The 14690-nt window shown below is 38.7% G+C and overlaps 7 protein-coding genes across 7 annotated transcripts; 5 read left to right on the top strand and 2 right to left on the bottom strand.

Annotated features, from left to right (window-relative positions):
* Positions 1 to 402: 402 nt before the first annotated feature.
* Positions 403 to 1467, top strand: RHIMIDRAFT_111983 (uncharacterized protein). Its single transcript, XM_023605258.1, has 2 exons — positions 403 to 961; positions 1023 to 1467. The coding sequence occupies exons 1-2, from the start codon at positions 703 to 705 to the stop codon at positions 1388 to 1390; spliced, it is 627 nt and encodes a 208-aa protein (XP_023467639.1). The 5' UTR covers positions 403 to 702; the 3' UTR covers positions 1391 to 1467.
* A 1-nt stretch (position 1468) lies between these two features.
* Positions 1469 to 2793, top strand: RHIMIDRAFT_290723 (globin-like protein). The gene is made up of 3 exons (XM_023613754.1): positions 1469 to 2145; positions 2197 to 2278; positions 2329 to 2793. Exons 1-3 carry the CDS (start codon positions 1522 to 1524, stop codon positions 2346 to 2348), a joined length of 726 nt encoding a protein of 241 aa, XP_023467638.1. The 5' UTR covers positions 1469 to 1521; the 3' UTR covers positions 2349 to 2793.
* Positions 2794 to 4103: 1310 nt separating this feature from the next.
* On the top strand, positions 4104 to 4962 carry RHIMIDRAFT_250121 (uncharacterized protein; the record flags this gene model as incomplete). Its single annotated transcript, XM_023610696.1, has 2 exons — positions 4104 to 4245; positions 4301 to 4962. 2 exons carry the CDS (start codon positions 4104 to 4106, stop codon positions 4960 to 4962), a joined length of 804 nt encoding a protein of 267 aa, XP_023467637.1.
* Positions 4963 to 5127: 165 nt separating this feature from the next.
* On the bottom strand, positions 5128 to 8640 carry RHIMIDRAFT_250120 (3-hydroxy-3-methylglutaryl coenzyme A reductase; the record flags this gene model as incomplete). Its single annotated transcript, XM_023610695.1, has 5 exons — positions 5128 to 6927; positions 6980 to 7168; positions 7219 to 7531; positions 7581 to 7786; positions 7840 to 8640. The coding sequence occupies 5 exons, from the start codon at positions 8638 to 8640 to the stop codon at positions 5128 to 5130; spliced, it is 3309 nt and encodes a 1102-aa protein (XP_023467636.1).
* A 209-nt stretch (positions 8641 to 8849) lies between these two features.
* On the top strand, positions 8850 to 10748 carry RHIMIDRAFT_111900 (putative calmodulin-dependent protein kinase type 1). Its single transcript, XM_023605257.1, has 7 exons — positions 8850 to 9112; positions 9177 to 9187; positions 9233 to 9392; positions 9442 to 9591; positions 9650 to 9657; positions 9707 to 9879; positions 9936 to 10748. The coding sequence occupies exons 1-7, from the start codon at positions 9031 to 9033 to the stop codon at positions 10405 to 10407; spliced, it is 1056 nt and encodes a 351-aa protein (XP_023467635.1). The 5' UTR covers positions 8850 to 9030; the 3' UTR covers positions 10408 to 10748.
* Positions 10749 to 11054: 306 nt separating this feature from the next.
* RHIMIDRAFT_200576 (protoheme IX farnesyltransferase) lies at positions 11055 to 12042 on the top strand (the record flags this gene model as incomplete). Its single annotated transcript, XM_023606466.1, has 2 exons — positions 11055 to 11818; positions 11874 to 12042. 2 exons carry the CDS (start codon positions 11055 to 11057, stop codon positions 12040 to 12042), a joined length of 933 nt encoding a protein of 310 aa, XP_023467634.1.
* On the bottom strand, positions 12003 to 13187 carry RHIMIDRAFT_111883 (DUF1000-domain-containing protein). The gene is made up of 5 exons (XM_023605256.1): positions 13076 to 13187; positions 12893 to 13018; positions 12686 to 12836; positions 12481 to 12631; positions 12003 to 12425 (listed from the first exon to the last, which is right to left on the bottom strand). Exons 1-5 carry the CDS (start codon positions 13171 to 13173, stop codon positions 12124 to 12126), a joined length of 828 nt encoding a protein of 275 aa, XP_023467633.1. The 5' UTR covers positions 13174 to 13187; the 3' UTR covers positions 12003 to 12123.
* Positions 13188 to 14690: the final 1503 nt, after the last annotated feature.

Here is a 14690-nt window from a genome sequence, read left to right as displayed (position 1 = left end):
GAACAAGATATGGCATTGATCTGTTCTGGTCCACGTGGAGCCTTCAAATGGTTCAAAGGCCGACGGTACCTTGATCATTCTTCTAATCCCTTTTTGCCCAACGATCAACTCGAATTGGATCGTTCCAGAGTACAGACGTTTATTCTTCGTTGGGTCTTTGGCGGGTAAGCAAATAAGCAAATAAAGAGTTTGATGTATATTCTGTAACACAATTCCGTAGTAACATTGTAGCACCACTTCAACAGGAATTAGAAAAGGGAATAAAAGTACTTAGTGTGAGGTAAGTAAAAAATGATAACTATAAAAGTGATGACTCATCATAAAATATAGTTGTGGGCCTGGTATGTGGGTAAATATAGACCAAGAGCAATAATAACAGTAATGATGAACGCGCACATGTTGCCTAAACTAAAAGAAAAAAATTTTTTCTTAATATAGGCAGGACACCATATCATCGATTTGGCTCTTGATTATCGTCAGTCTCATTTTGTAGCGATTGACAATTGTGATTTATTACCCGATGATTTTGAAGAAGAAGGTAAACTTATCGAATATGGAACAACGGGTGAACAACCACAACAGTATTTTACTCCAGTTCATCCCAATTTATCTAAATTAAACAACCTGACACCCGTGCTAGCTTCGAATTGCTCATTGACAAGCCAAGAGACGAGTCTGTCAAGTCAGCTGACCCAAGAAGAAATGAAAATAAAGAGATGTCTATTAAAAAACCTCGATTTCTATCAAGTGGATGTCACTCAGGAAAGATTGCCCTTTCAGGATGATGAATTTGATTTTGTTAAACAAAGATTGGTCACTGTGTCCTTTACGCTTGACAATTGGAGATCTGTCCTACAGGAGTTGATTCGAGTGACCAAACCAGGTGGATACATTGAGTTGATCGAGTTTGACTTTTCGACGTGCAATCTTGGGCCTAAAGGATCAAAACTAGAGACAGACAGTAAGATATTGATATATATATATATATATATAAAAGTGTGTGTGACTCATTTATTATACAGTGTTGGAGGCAGCTAGGCGACTTGGATGTGAAGCAAGAATGGCCGCTTATCTGGCCGATGCATTAAAAGCACTCAATTTGGAAGACGTCAATTGTAAATCAGTTTCTATTCCTCTGGGAGAATGGGGATTGGACCTTGGCGTCCTTTGGAAGCATAATTTGGAATCGTTTGCAGAGTCGACAAGCCCAGTGTTGAGTCAAATGTTAAACATTTCAGTAACGGAGTACAAGGAACGATGGCGTGATTATTTCGAGGAAGTGAAAGAGACCAAGTCATTTACAAATGTTTACTCTGTTTGGGCTAAAGTACCTTTGGATTATAATCCTGATAACATTGATTGGTCTTTATGTCCAGTGCTTAAGTTATAGTATTTTGTTTAATTAATTCCATTTATACCTTTGTATTATATAAAATAATAAATAGATACCAAATCTGAGAACTTGTCTCTCTCTTTACAATATCTTTTTTTCTTTTCCCCTTTCTTTCTTTTCTTAACAAAATGGCATCTTGTCCGATGACATCAACCAATAGTACAAAGCAATCATCTATCTCATCTGCTCTTGCTTCTTCAAATCATACTCTTCGAAAGTTTTTTAATAGATTCCCGCAGTCATCCAGATCATCAACAGCAACACCTTCCATATCAAGTTCTGAAAGTTCTTTCGAAAACGCACCTAGTCAAACAGAAATCGACATCATTCGTACGAGTTGGGAACTAGTCTCTCAGAAACGACTCGACTCAGACGACAAGACCATCTCTCCTTCCCACGCATTTGGTCTTGCCTTTTACGCCGCCTTATTTGAACTCTGTCCTGAGACAGAGCCTTTGTTCCACAATGTCTTTCAGCAAGCAAAGGCTCTGACAGGCATGATTGCCTTTATTGCAAGAGCACCTAAACTGACCAAACAGAAACGGGGGACGATCAAGGACATGAATAAGAGAAAGGTGGAGGAAGAGGATCCTGAGTGGTTGGCTTTACAGATGAAGGAATTGGGAGCAAGACATTATTTCTACAAGATCAAACCAGAATATTTTGATCATGTAGGTCCTGCTTTTGTGACAGCACTCAAGAAGAGATTGGGTGAGGAATATACAGTTGAGATGGGTGAAGCGTGGGCCAAGGTAACTATAAAAGTAATCCTTATTGTGTGTACTTATTTCTTTATTGAATAGGCTACTGCCTATGTCGCTTATAACATGACTCTTGGATTCGAATCCCAGCAGGCCTGGGTGGAAGGCACGACTGTATCAACGAGTAAAGCTAAAAAGCAAGCATGCACCATAATGTAATCATTAAATTTGCAGTCAAGCCTATCGGTTTGTGAAAAATTATTGTCGGTTATTAAATTATAAAATTGTCGATTTACTTTGAAAATTGGATTTGCGTGTGTTGATTACTGCGGGGGCAAGGGGCTTGATATCTGTGTTGCCAAGTTTGGAAAACTTGTGAACAAAAAAAAAGCTGTATATGGACAAGATAAAACTAGTGACCTTATCAAAGTATTGCTTGAATTGTTCACTTGGAAATAATGAGGGAAAATATACACCATGCATTCCGTTAATGCAATTTTTAGGTTTGAGCTGTCAGCTCTACACGATAAAGCACGTAGAGAGCTTTTATGCTTTAGAGATGGTAGACACAGCAAATTTTCCTATAACGCATAAGGATGTAAAGGATGGTGGAATCCTCAAGCTTGCTCTTTGTTTGGAAGCAGCTAAATACGAATTTATCAATAATTACTCTTGAATTGATCTTCGCTCTTTGTTGATTAAACTGACAACGTAAATAAAATTAGAATAAAAAATATAAATGAAATCCTTTTTATCTCTTCTCATTTCTGAAAAGAAACAAACCAACATGGTTGAAACGTTTTGTTGGGTGACATCGTAGATAATACGTAGAGGTAGCGCCCGTAGGATTAGTCTAATGTTTGGTGTATTTTCTAGTGTACGTAGTGTTTCCAAGAGTATGTAAACTCTTAACATAAAAATGGAAGAAGAAATAATCATGCAACATAAAGGGTTAATCTTGCGAATCAATAAATCTGCTTTAAGTGATTTGCACAAGGTAAGAGATTATCTGTATTATCTGTATATTTCTCACCCACTTAAATTTTTCTTTCGTAGGCACTCGGCAAAATTGAAAAAAGGGAAACAGACGAAAGGTAAAACATATTGTATTAAGTGTCTTTTTTATTTTCAAGTTATTTACACTATATTTTCATTAAATAGATAAAAAACAACGAAGCATATCAAGAAGAAATAAGAGGCTTGGCTGTTGCTTTTTTATATGTCAGAATGATCAAAGCCTCACGCTTGTGTTTAAGAGCATTTCCACGCAAAAATTATACATCAACAACGACCAAATACTTTGACTTGTAAGTACATACTCGGGTTTTTTATATGAGCAACATTTCTAATGCACATTTATTTTTCTTAGCATTTCAAAAAATTATATAATTGATATGACAGATGAAAGACAAGACGCCCATTTAAGCACAATGACGAAAGATTAGCTAAAATATGTTAAAGACGTGATTAAAAATAATCCAAAAATAACCACTAAACCTATTAATTTTCATGGTGTAAAAGCCTTCGAAAGTATAGGCTGTCAGGAGAACTTGAGCATAAGTCCGCGCAGAAATAAAAAAAGTAGTAATGGCTGTGTATTGAATGAACCCTATTTCCTAGGCCCATTATTATGCTTTATTTGATCAAATTGCATGCAAACGAATTGTATATCATGACTGAATTGGTTCATGTGCAATACCAAAGTCTGTTTTGGACGTCCCTGCTTATCTTACAAACTTCAGTATCCTGAAAAATGCTTTGTACGTTTTTCGATCTTTTTGCAAACACACCAACTGCTGTTCATTTTTCCTGGCGTCACGATTCTCTGCTTGCAACCGACATTATGCTTATATTAGATCAAAAATAGGGAAGCCAAAAAAACATAACTGGGCACTATGCTTCTAAATAAGTAAAATGATCTTTATTTTCGTCGCAGTAATATATTTCGGATATAATTTATCCTTTTTTTTTCTTTCTTTTTTTTTTTCTTGACGCTATAGAAAAACAAAATGACTGAAGAAATTTCACAGAAACCCGCTCCATTTCGTCCTATTGCTCCTTCCATACCAAAGATACTACCTTTAGCGACATCGACTAATATTACTGATTATAAAAAACGAAAGTGGGATGAAATTCTAGATGATTCAAAAGGTATATATATACAAATATCCTCTTTCTATTGTACTGATTTTGTTTCTTTTCAAAGGAATCACCGATCAGCGTCTACGTCGTAAAGAACAGAACCGAGCCGCTCAACGAGCATTCAGAGAACGCAAAGAGCGGTACGTCAAGGAATTAGAAGACAAGATTCGAGAACTTTGTGCTGCTCATGCCTTGGAAGTGGCACAACTTCGAAAGGAAATACAAGACCTACGTAGTCAACTTGAGGACAAAAAAAAACCAGAACAAGAACGAAAAAGCTCAGCCGTTGCCTGTATTCGAGACAAGGATGGCGTGTCCTTTTGTGAAAGGCTAAAAGAGGAAGTCTGTTCGAACGCTTATAACCAACTTCTGACAGAACCTCTGTTTGATTCAGAGGGCTGTCTGATCGAGACCGTGGCAGACCATCCTGTGCCAATTGTTACCACTTCGATCACGAAAAAGAACGAAATATTCGATCAGCTTGAGCAGTCTCTGTTTGAATCGCTTGTCGAGGCAGATAAGCCTCTGCTGGAGGAATCGTGTAATCTGATCTCCTGCTCAGAGGTTTGGAAGAAGTTACAGGATCATCCATTATTTGAAAAGTTTAATCTAGAGGAACTATGCGATTTGTTAAAGACAAAGGCCATGTGTTCTCAGTCAGGTCCTGTCTTTTCGGAATGCGATATCAAAGATATTTTAAAGAAGATAGAGAGCAAAGTTCAGTAGTAGTAGTAGCAGCAGTAGTAGTAACCATGTGTATTTATAGTTCATTCATTCTGCATATCATTGGATTACATTGTATTTTTTATTATTATCTTGTTAAATAAGAAAGGGGGAAGTAAGAAAGTAAATTATATATAAATAAAACACAAATACAGACAAACGCATCTATTAGGATTTGATACATGTACCAGGAGCAGGCGCTGCTGCTGTAGTAGCACGGTTATGAGCCATATGAGCTTGAACTAAATGACCAGCAGCCAGGGCAGCACAAAGTGAGAGTTCACCTGCCATGACAGAGGCACAGATGATTCTGGCTAGTCTTTGAGCGTTCTTGCCTGGCTCAGTAGGATGAGGTCCACGGACACCAAGCATGTCCAACATGGCTTGTTGAGGAGGCAAGATCGTACCACCACCAATCGTACCTACTTCAACACTGGGCATCGTACAGGAGATGTGTAAATCTTGCCCGTCATTGATGGCTTTCATGAGAGTAATACAGTTGGAACTTTCGACATTCTGAGCAGGATCTTGACCAGTGGCAATATAGATGGCAGTCAGGATATTGGCCGCATGTGCATTAAACCCACCGACAGAACCTGCCATGGCCGATCCGATCAAATTCTTTGAAATGTTCAATTCAACAAGAGCAGCCACAGTCGTCTTTAACACCTTTTGAACAATGGCTCCAGGGATCACCGCTTCAGCCACCACGGACTTACCACGTCCTTCAATCCAGTTGATCGCAGCCGGTTTCTTGTCTGTACAGTAGTTGCCAGAAAGAGAAATGATCTGCATCTCGGGGAAATGAGTGGAGAGAACACTCATGGCCTTTTCACAACCCTTGGAGATCATGTTCATGCCCATGGCATCGCCTGTTGTTGTTGAGAATCGGATATAGACAAGACGACCGGCAAGAGCAACTTTCAACTTGCGAACACGAGCAAAGCGAGATGTAGAATTAAATGCCTCCTTGATGATCTCTGCACCTTCTCCTTCCAAGAATCGTTTACAGGCAGCAGCACCTACAATCGAAGGGAACTCTACGCAGGGTCCACGGGTCATACCGTCTGCCGTCAATACGGTGGTCGCTCCACCGCCTGCATTAATAGCCTTGCAGCCTCTTGCAGCCGAGGCGATCAAACAGCCTTCAGTCGTAGCCATGGGGATATGAATCAATTCACCGTCAATGGTCATCGGTCCAGCAACACCGATAGGAATAGGCATGTATCCAATCACATTTTCACAACATGCGCCCATGACCTTATCGTAATGGTAGTTGTGGAAAGGCAACAGACTGTGTTCCAAGGTCTTGGTAATGGATGCACGTGAGATCAGCGCACGACGAATTACGACAGCCCTTTCGAGATCGCCAAGCACCTTTTCGAGCGCATAGGAGGCTAATTTGCCCTTTTGTACGAGCGCAATCACTTCTTCGTCCGATAGCGAGTCAGGAGTATGAATAAGTTCCATGCATTCTTCAACTGTGCGAATCACCCCTTGTCTGGTGTGTCTCTTAGGGGCCATTGCAGTCGTTGTGACAGGAGCCACGACAGGAACAGGAGTAGGTTCAATAGGGGTAGATGCATTGGCTGTTGGTTTAGCTGGTTCCTTAGCCATCTTTAAGAGATAGGTATTCAAGAACAAGGAAACGAAGAGACCCAGGGTAATCCATTTGGAGATAACCGGGTGCTGGATATAGACAGCATAAGCATCAAAGAGGACGTCGAGAGGTCTTTTAATACTATCGGGAACAAGGCCCTTTCCAAGTGGCGATGAGACATGGAAGAGGACAGGAGGGAACACTTGAACGAGAAGAGGCAGATGACGAAGGTCAGATGCACGGTGTTGTTCAAGGAGTCTTTCAAGTACTCTGACAATTCCAGGCTCTGTAACACTAACATGAGGACCAGTGGAACCTTCAAAGGTAGTACAGACCTTGAATAGATGCATAGCAACAAACCCAATAATCTAATGAAAACTTTAATATATATTTTATATTCTGTATTAAAAACTCCCTTACCATCGACAGTTTAAGTTTTCCAATCATGGGTTCGTCTGTCTTTGCACTTGAACTTGTCGTTGCTGTTGTCGTGTTTGTCGTATCACTAAACGCCTTGACGACTGCACTACGAATAAAACCGGTTCCGGTAGTTGCAGATGACTTGTCTATTTTGTTTGACTTGCCATTGATTTCACGGATTCTAAGAAGCTAAAAGGAGGTTATACAACATTGTGCATATATGCTTTTGTAACCATTACCTCTAATTTCAAAGCTAATACGGCTGTATACCAAGTAAACATAATGATGAAGTCATATGCTAATAATATAGCGCTAAGCAAGCAGAATTCACGGAGACCAGCCACTCCCGATTTAGCGCCAAGAGTAAGCACAGTGATTTCCATGACGGCATCCCGAGCGATGGGTAATGCAACCGAGTCAACAGCACGCATAATCGTTTTTCTAATTTCTTGTTTTGTCAACGGAGTTTCTTTACTAATCTGAAATACACGCCTTGTCAGTTTAGAGTGGCGCTCGAAGCCGATCGTTACAGCCAAAAACGGAATGGCTTCGCTAAACAATGGGGTCAATACATATAGAGCTTCATTTATGTTAAACTTACGCCAAGATGACAGGATAAACGTCTATGCCAAGCGCACTGACAGTCAAGAGGGCAAACATGAATGAGAAAAAGCCGTTGAGCAAGACAGCAGTGGCCAGGGTATAACGAGATCCTAAAGATCTCATGTTGATATAGAGTGAAGCAAATGTTGCCAACATCATAACGTAGCCAGCCAAGATGACAATAATGTCAATGTTATCTGCAAGCTAGAAAAAAAAAGATTACTACATGTTTTTCATGTATTCTCTAATCTATTTACCTCAATTAACTCCTTGATACGAACAACAATGTTTTTGGTGACAATAAATAACCAAGTAAAGATATCTTGATGTTCATTTGCCTTGGATAAAGAAACAATGTCAGACGTAGACAAGGTAGACAGTTTCTGTTCCCAAAGATGAGAGAGGTGTTGACGATAATCTGTAGAGGTATTGAAAGCAAACGCAAAAGAAACAGAAGAAGCGGTCGATTCGTTCAGGTTCAAGTCACCAAAGATCGTCTGTGCGGCCTCGAGATTGTCGTGAATGGATCGATCGATATCTTGAAGGTCTTGCTCCTTGAATACTTGCGAAAGGGATTGAGTGAAGCATTCGCCGTTGGGCAACTTGAAGCACAAGGAATGAAAACCGACTTGATTGAGATAATCATCAATTTGAGCATGTTCGATGGTGTTTTGGAATTGAAGGAGAGAAGATAAGGTTTGTTTGTCCAATAAGTTGCTTGTAGATTTGGCAGTAATGGAGATTTGCTTGAGTTGAACTTTAATGTGATTAGGAATACTGTCTCGTTCATGACTAGCAATTTCTTTGAATTGTGCTGCATTGGCATCCGCATAAACAAAAGTAGGATAGATACGTGTTGCAGTGCCTGAGAAAATGTCTGATGTACGAGCCTTGTTGAAGAGGTAAAAGTAGCTAAAGGACGACAAGATAAGAATAGTCGCAATCATCTCGATGGGACTACGAGACGAGATCCTTGCTGCCTTATGAATGCCTTTACCAAGCATAGTTGAAATGGACCTAAATGCTGTGGTCCCCCTATGTGCTGGTAAAAGAGACATCTTTTTGTTGTTGAAAACAATAAAGAAAAAAAAAAGAGAGGACAAAAAATCAAAAGTCCATTTTTATATAATAAATTGTGTGTAGCCACAGGAAGCAAGCGGAGATAGGATTAGAAATATAGAGCAAACCTAACAAATGAAAGGGGGAAGCCACAAAGATGGTATATTAAGAATATAGAAAAAATGTTAAGGAGATGGGAGAGTGAAGGGGAGAAGTGATGCATACATGAAAAGATGCATAAATTAGCCATTTAGAGATAATAAAAAAAAATGGAAGAAAGCTTTCTGTGTATGTGTGTGTATAACATAGTGGCTAAGCAGCCCTTTTAAAACCTTCCATTGCCTCAACTTTAATTTTTTTTCTTCTTTTTTTTTCTCTTTCTAAACAATATGTCTCGTACTCCTGTAACTGTACCCTGTAAATATAAGACGGGTAGAGTCCTTGGTAATGGTACTTATGCAACAGTCAAAGGTATTTCAGAAATACATTCTCCTCCTTATTTGTAATAACCCCCCTTTTTTGGTCTATTTTGTAGAGGCTATGCACGTAAGTTAAACAATAAAAAACCAGTTTGATATTTACACAACATAGATCGAAACTGGTAAATATTATGCAGTCAAGATTATCAATAAAAAGTTGATGGAAGGACGTGAACATATGATCCGAAATGAAATCAATATCTTGAAGCGTATTTCACAAGGAAATAAGAATATCCTTAGTTTAGTTGACTATTTTGAAACATTAAATAACTGCAAGTATATACATTCATTGTTTATTATACAACACTAACAAATAAATAGTGTACTTGGTCACCGATCTAGCTTCTGGGGGTGAATTATTCGATCGTATTTGTGAAAAGGGTAGCTATTTCGAAAAGGATGCTGCTCATATCGTCAGAACTATTTGCAGTGCTGTTGCTTACCTTCATGACAATGGTATTGTTCATCGCGGTATGTAAACATAATAGATATATACTATATGCTTTTATTCATTCTGTTTATTTGATAGACTTGAAGGTAAACAAGACAAAAAAAAAGAAAAGAAAACATGCATTAACTTGTTTAGCCTGAAAACCTTTTATTCCGTGAACGTGATGAAAACTCTGATTTGCTTATTGCAGACTTTGGCTTATCTCGTATTATTGATACCGATAAATTCCATACCTTAAAAACAACTTGTGGTACACCAGGATATATGGCGCCAGAGATATTCAAAAAGACAGGACATGGAAAACCTGTGTAAGTGTATTGTGTATGTGCGTTAATGATAAAAAAAAAACTAACGCGAGAGTTAGGGATATGTGGGCCATTGGTGTCATCGCTTACTTTTTATTATCTGGTTACACTCCATTTGAAGGAGCCAATAACATTGAAGAGATGAACGCTATTCTCAACGCTGATTACAACTTTGATGATCCATGTTGGGAGGGCATTAGCTCACAAGCCAAAGACTTTATTGAACGTTGTCTAACGATTGACCCTGACAAGCGTATTACTGCACATCAAGCTCTTGAACACGAATGGCTCGCTGAAAAGGAAATCAAGGATGAAGAATACAAAAAAAAGGAAGATCTTTTACCCAACTTGCGTACCAACTTCAATGCTCGTCGCACCTTCAAGAAAGCCATCAACATGGTTACCCTCTCCAATCACTTTGGTCACTTGTCAAAACATAGTAGTCATAGTAACGCATTAGATCAATTGAAGCCTGTGAACGAGGGTATCGATCAAGTCTTGGAAACGCCTGAAAAGGAAGGAGGTTTATAAAAAAGTTCTATACACATTAAACAATGGCTTTAATAAAAAAAAGAAAAATAGTGCTTAAAAATTGCCTTTTAGTAGCTTTTTTATGTCAAGTTCAAATTTGACATGTGGCTTCTCAGTCGGAATAAACGGGATTGCCATGATTAGTCCTAAATCAGTAACAAACGAAGACTCTTGTAGTGCAAAGCCAACAAACTCTTTTATTATTTTGTATAAATCCATCATCAAAATATGACTCTTACACATTCAATGGACAGAAACAATGATAATTTTGGGGAGAGGTAATCAGGGTAATTCTTGGATCGCCCGCCTCCGCTGGTTTCCGACTTCATTTACAATACGGGTCAATTTCATGCATACTTATCCTTAATGTCTGTGTTCAAATCTACTGCATGATTAAAACAGTCTAAAAGCGAAAGAACAATGGTAGTGACAGAGAGAGACAACTCATGCTTACGGAAACAGTCACAATAAATGGCCCATTTTATTCTTGATTTTTTTTTGCCTTTTCTATGCTTCAAACAAACTTGATTAGACAGATTACAAAGAGACATGTCAACCCTACAAGAGTCTTTGCTACCTATTCTTTATTACAGCAGAGACATCATAATCAGCGGGTTACAAAGTTCAAGGTGATCGAACCACCTTCTATGGCCAAGTTGCCTGTCCTTTATAAAGAGCTTATAAAGTTCAAACTAGCTGGTCTAGTTGCCCTGACAGCTATGACAGGCTATGCGCTTGCCCCTGGTGAGTCAACGGTGACAACACTGCTAGCAACCACAGTCGGCACAGGTCTTTGTATTGGCTCAGCCAATGCTATTAACCAGTGGATAGAAGTGCCTTATGATGCTCAGATGCTCAGAACCCGCAACAGAGTGCTCGGACGACGAGCGCTGTCTCAAGTCCATGCGTTCGGCTTTGGACTTTTAACAGGGGTAACTGGTGTCACCATGCTCGCGACCTGCGTCAATCCGATCACAGCCATCTTGGGTGCTTCCAATATTGCCCTCTACACATTGGTCTATACCCCCATGAAGCGATCGTCCATTGCCAACACATGGGCAGGTGCTGTCGTAGGCGCCATTCCTCCCATGATGGGATATACCGCCGTGACGAATAACCTGCTGGATCCTGCTGCCTGGGTTCTCGGTGGTTTACTCTACTGCTGGCAGTTTCCTCATTTTAATGCTCTTGCTTGGAACCTCCGTCAGGACTATTCTAAGGCTGGATACCGCATGATGGCCGTAACAGATCCTAAATTAAACGCGCGGGTCTCATTACGATACAGTCTGGCCATGTTTCCCCTATGCTTTGCTGTGCCCTATCTTGATTTGACCTCTTATTGGTTTGCCCTTGATTCATCCATCGTCAATGGCGCTTTACTCTACGGTGCCTATAAATTTTGGAAAAAGAGGTACCCAAAAAAAGAAGGTTCTTTATGTACACACAAATCTCACTTTTTTTTAAAGCAACGATAAATCAGCCAAACAATTGTTCTTTGGCAGCATTGTCCATTTACCTGTCCTTTTAGCTCTGCTTATGATTCACAAGAAATGGAATCTGTCTAGCCATCATCGAACGAAAGAAGAAGAAGAAATAGAAGAAATTATTGAATGGGTGATCGAAGACGACTATTAATTTTATTTATTCTCTTCCTTATTTAAATCGTTCATGTTGGTAGTCTAGAATACATATTAATACCCGCATATACATATAGAATTATCCATTTACCTCTACAGGAGTACCAATAAAAATCAACTGTTCAAGCTGGGTTGTCTCTTCATCCTCTTGGTTGTCAACGACAAAGAGTGTGATATGAGTTATATTTTGGAATTTGACAAATCTCAAGTTGACGATCGCGTCTTGTTCAAAATCCTTGGGCGCCAATTCAATCACCTGTGTCTCCTTTACGGAATCAGTATCATCAAAGCCAAGTGCTTGTCTATTGGCATATAATCTTATCGTCTTGGGTGCTTGTGCGACATTGTGAGCCTTGAACTTTAATGAATGAATTTTGACAGCTACATATTTCGGCTTTTAAACAAAGTTTTGCTGCTTTTGATAGACAATACTTACGTTGATTGAATGGGACACTAATGATCAACTGCTCATCGACGTCACTCTCCAGGTAACTGCTGTCGTCTTTGAATATGTTTTTGACATTATTTTCTGTTTGTTGGTTTAGTGCATCCAATTGATTCATGGTGATAAAAGAAGTCAAGTCACCCTACACAATACATCAATTGGTGTATACTTTTTTTTTCTTTCTTTTTTTTCTTACGTGTCCAGGTACACCATAATTCTTTTTAGAGCTTTCTCCTTGTTGCTGTTGTTCTCCAGACAGCTTTTGAATATAAGCCTCGAGTTGTTTAGGGTTAGCTCCCTTCATCTCTGTCAACTTTTTGTTGTTTTTATAAAATTGAAATGTAGGCCTAATAAAATTAGTTTGAATAGCAATAAAAAAAAAAAAGTAAAAGAAAATGCTTACATGGCAGTGATTCCACAGGCAGTGGATACTTCTTTCACTTGGTCCACATCAATTTTGGCAAAAGTAACTTGAGTATACTTGGTTGCAAGTTGGTCATAAACGGGTGAAATCATTTTACAAGGCCCACTATACACGACACAGAGCTAAGGAAAAAAGCAGGTTTATACCATAGCAAAGACTTACCACCAACTAGCAGTAAAGTAAGCAACTACTAATTTATCTGGAGAAGAGCTCAAGGCTGCTTGAAAGTCTGCGGCGTTTTGAACATGTTGAACTGTCATGATGTTTAAAAAAGAAAGGACAGAGAGAAAGCATTACGTGTTGCATGTAGATATTTGGGTTTAAAATAAATGGCCAATCATAATAAAGCTCATTCACATACACACATACTGTACTTCCTGCCAACACTACATGCATCAGAAAATAAGCTAATGCTACCAGCCGCTTCTTCTTCTTCTAGGCATTACATGTAATACTTTCCAGTGAAATATTCTTTGATGTAAGATATGTATTTATCGTGACTACACGTGATTGATCTTGGGCCTTGGTTAACCAAACTGACAACGTAAAGAAATCTCTTTTTATCTCTTTCTTTCTGAAAAGAACAAATCAAGATGGCGACTTTATAAATTCGTAATTCTACAAATCATTCTCAATAACAACAATGGATAACTTTTTAAAAGCACTCAATTCCACCAAAGTACCAACAAAGAGAGAACCAAAGCATACAAAACTTTATCAGCAGACGTAACCATTTATACCAATGTTAGAATAAAATAAGCTGTTTTCTAACAAAATATGTAGCATAAAGTTGCACATATACAACAGCCAACTTCTCATAAAATGTTAGTCAATCATATTCTCGGTAATTATAATCCACGCTTAGAAATGTACTTAATTTATTTGTATGTCTCTCCTATCTTTATCTTAGAATAAAGATTAATAAGAAGTACTTCTTTTGTCTTTGTCTTGTGTCTCTAAACCATTACATAGCAGTACACGTCGATTTCCTTCCCTAGTGCGGCATTTATTCTCAAATCTGTGTGACATCAATTCCCACTTGCTGCGACTTTGCTTTTGGGAAAGACTGTGCACATACACACACAAAAAGATGCTAAAGAGCATAGTGTTTCAGAAAAGTGTTATAAGACTTTACAAAATGCGGCATTACAATTTATACACAAATGCCACAAGTTAGAGCGACGTTTATCTCGAGAAATAGTGTAAATAGACCGAGAAAACGATCAATAGTATATTATTTTTCATTTCACTTTTTTACATGTAAATATAGACCGTCTACGAACGACGTGGCAGATAGATTAACTGCTCACTATGTAGATACGACAGTCATATATGTCTCATACTTTCTTAGAGCAAGGAAAGCACAAGATTAGCTAACTTGACCGTCAATGAAAGTATTTAGTTAATTATTTGGATCGAATAAAGAACGAAAATGGCTGCAAGCTGGGGTCCTCTTTTATACACGTTTCAAAAGCCACAGATCTGTGACTGATACAAGTCGAAAATTTTTTTTTCATCTTCATTATAAATTAAGCCCATTCCCTTTTTTTTCCCTTTTTCTTTTTCCTCAAGGAGGTAGCAAGCTTATGTATACGGGCAAACATACGAAAAGATATCATTCTTTAATTCAACCCGTGGGAAGGTCTGAGAAAAGCCGCTAATGTCTTTGCTGGACAATCTGTGAAAACGGAGGCAGTGCTACCAGAAAATCTAACCTCTTGTTTCCTTACCTTTGAAGGATTTTATATTCTGATGGGTATTCTGGGGAGACGAGAGG

Source organism: Rhizopus microsporus (genome assembly GCF_002708625.1).
Source record: "Rhizopus microsporus ATCC 52813 unplaced genomic scaffold scaffold_5, whole genome shotgun sequence".
Lineage (NCBI taxonomy): Eukaryota > Fungi > Mucoromycota > Mucoromycetes > Mucorales > Rhizopodaceae > Rhizopus > Rhizopus microsporus.
The sequence above is the reverse complement of the archived record's forward strand: the minus strand, read 5'-3'. Positions and strand labels throughout refer to the sequence as shown.

Coding starts and splice junctions, on each gene's coding strand:
- RHIMIDRAFT_290723 (XM_023613754.1), top strand. CDS start 1,522: ATGGCATCTTGTCCGATGACATCAACCAATAGTACAAAGCAATCATCT. Junction 2,146..2,196: donor TGGGTGAAGCGTGGGCCAAG/GTAACTATAAAA, acceptor TTTATTGAATAG/GCTACTGCCTATGTCGCTTA. Junction 2,279..2,328: donor AGGCACGACTGTATCAACGA/GTAAAGCTAAAA, acceptor TTAAATTTGCAG/TCAAGCCTATCGGTTTGTGA.
- RHIMIDRAFT_111883 (XM_023605256.1), bottom strand. CDS start 13,173: ATGACAGTTCAACATGTTCAAAACGCCGCAGACTTTCAAGCAGCCTTG. Junction 13,019..13,075: donor TACTTTACTGCTAGTTGGTG/GTAAGTCTTTGC, acceptor TGTCGTGTATAG/TGGGCCTTGTAAAATGATTT. Junction 12,632..12,685: donor ATTATGGTGTACCTGGACAC/GTAAGAAAAAAA, acceptor TGTATTGTGTAG/GGTGACTTGACTTCTTTTAT.
- RHIMIDRAFT_111900 (XM_023605257.1), top strand. CDS start 9,031: ATGTCTCGTACTCCTGTAACTGTACCCTGTAAATATAAGACGGGTAGA. Junction 9,393..9,441: donor TTTTGAAACATTAAATAACT/GCAAGTATATAC, acceptor ACAAATAAATAG/TGTACTTGGTCACCGATCTA. Junction 9,880..9,935: donor ACAGGACATGGAAAACCTGT/GTAAGTGTATTG, acceptor CGCGAGAGTTAG/GGATATGTGGGCCATTGGTG.
- RHIMIDRAFT_111983 (XM_023605258.1), top strand. CDS start 703: ATGAAAATAAAGAGATGTCTATTAAAAAACCTCGATTTCTATCAAGTG. Junction 962..1,022: donor ATCAAAACTAGAGACAGACA/GTAAGATATTGA, acceptor TTTATTATACAG/TGTTGGAGGCAGCTAGGCGA.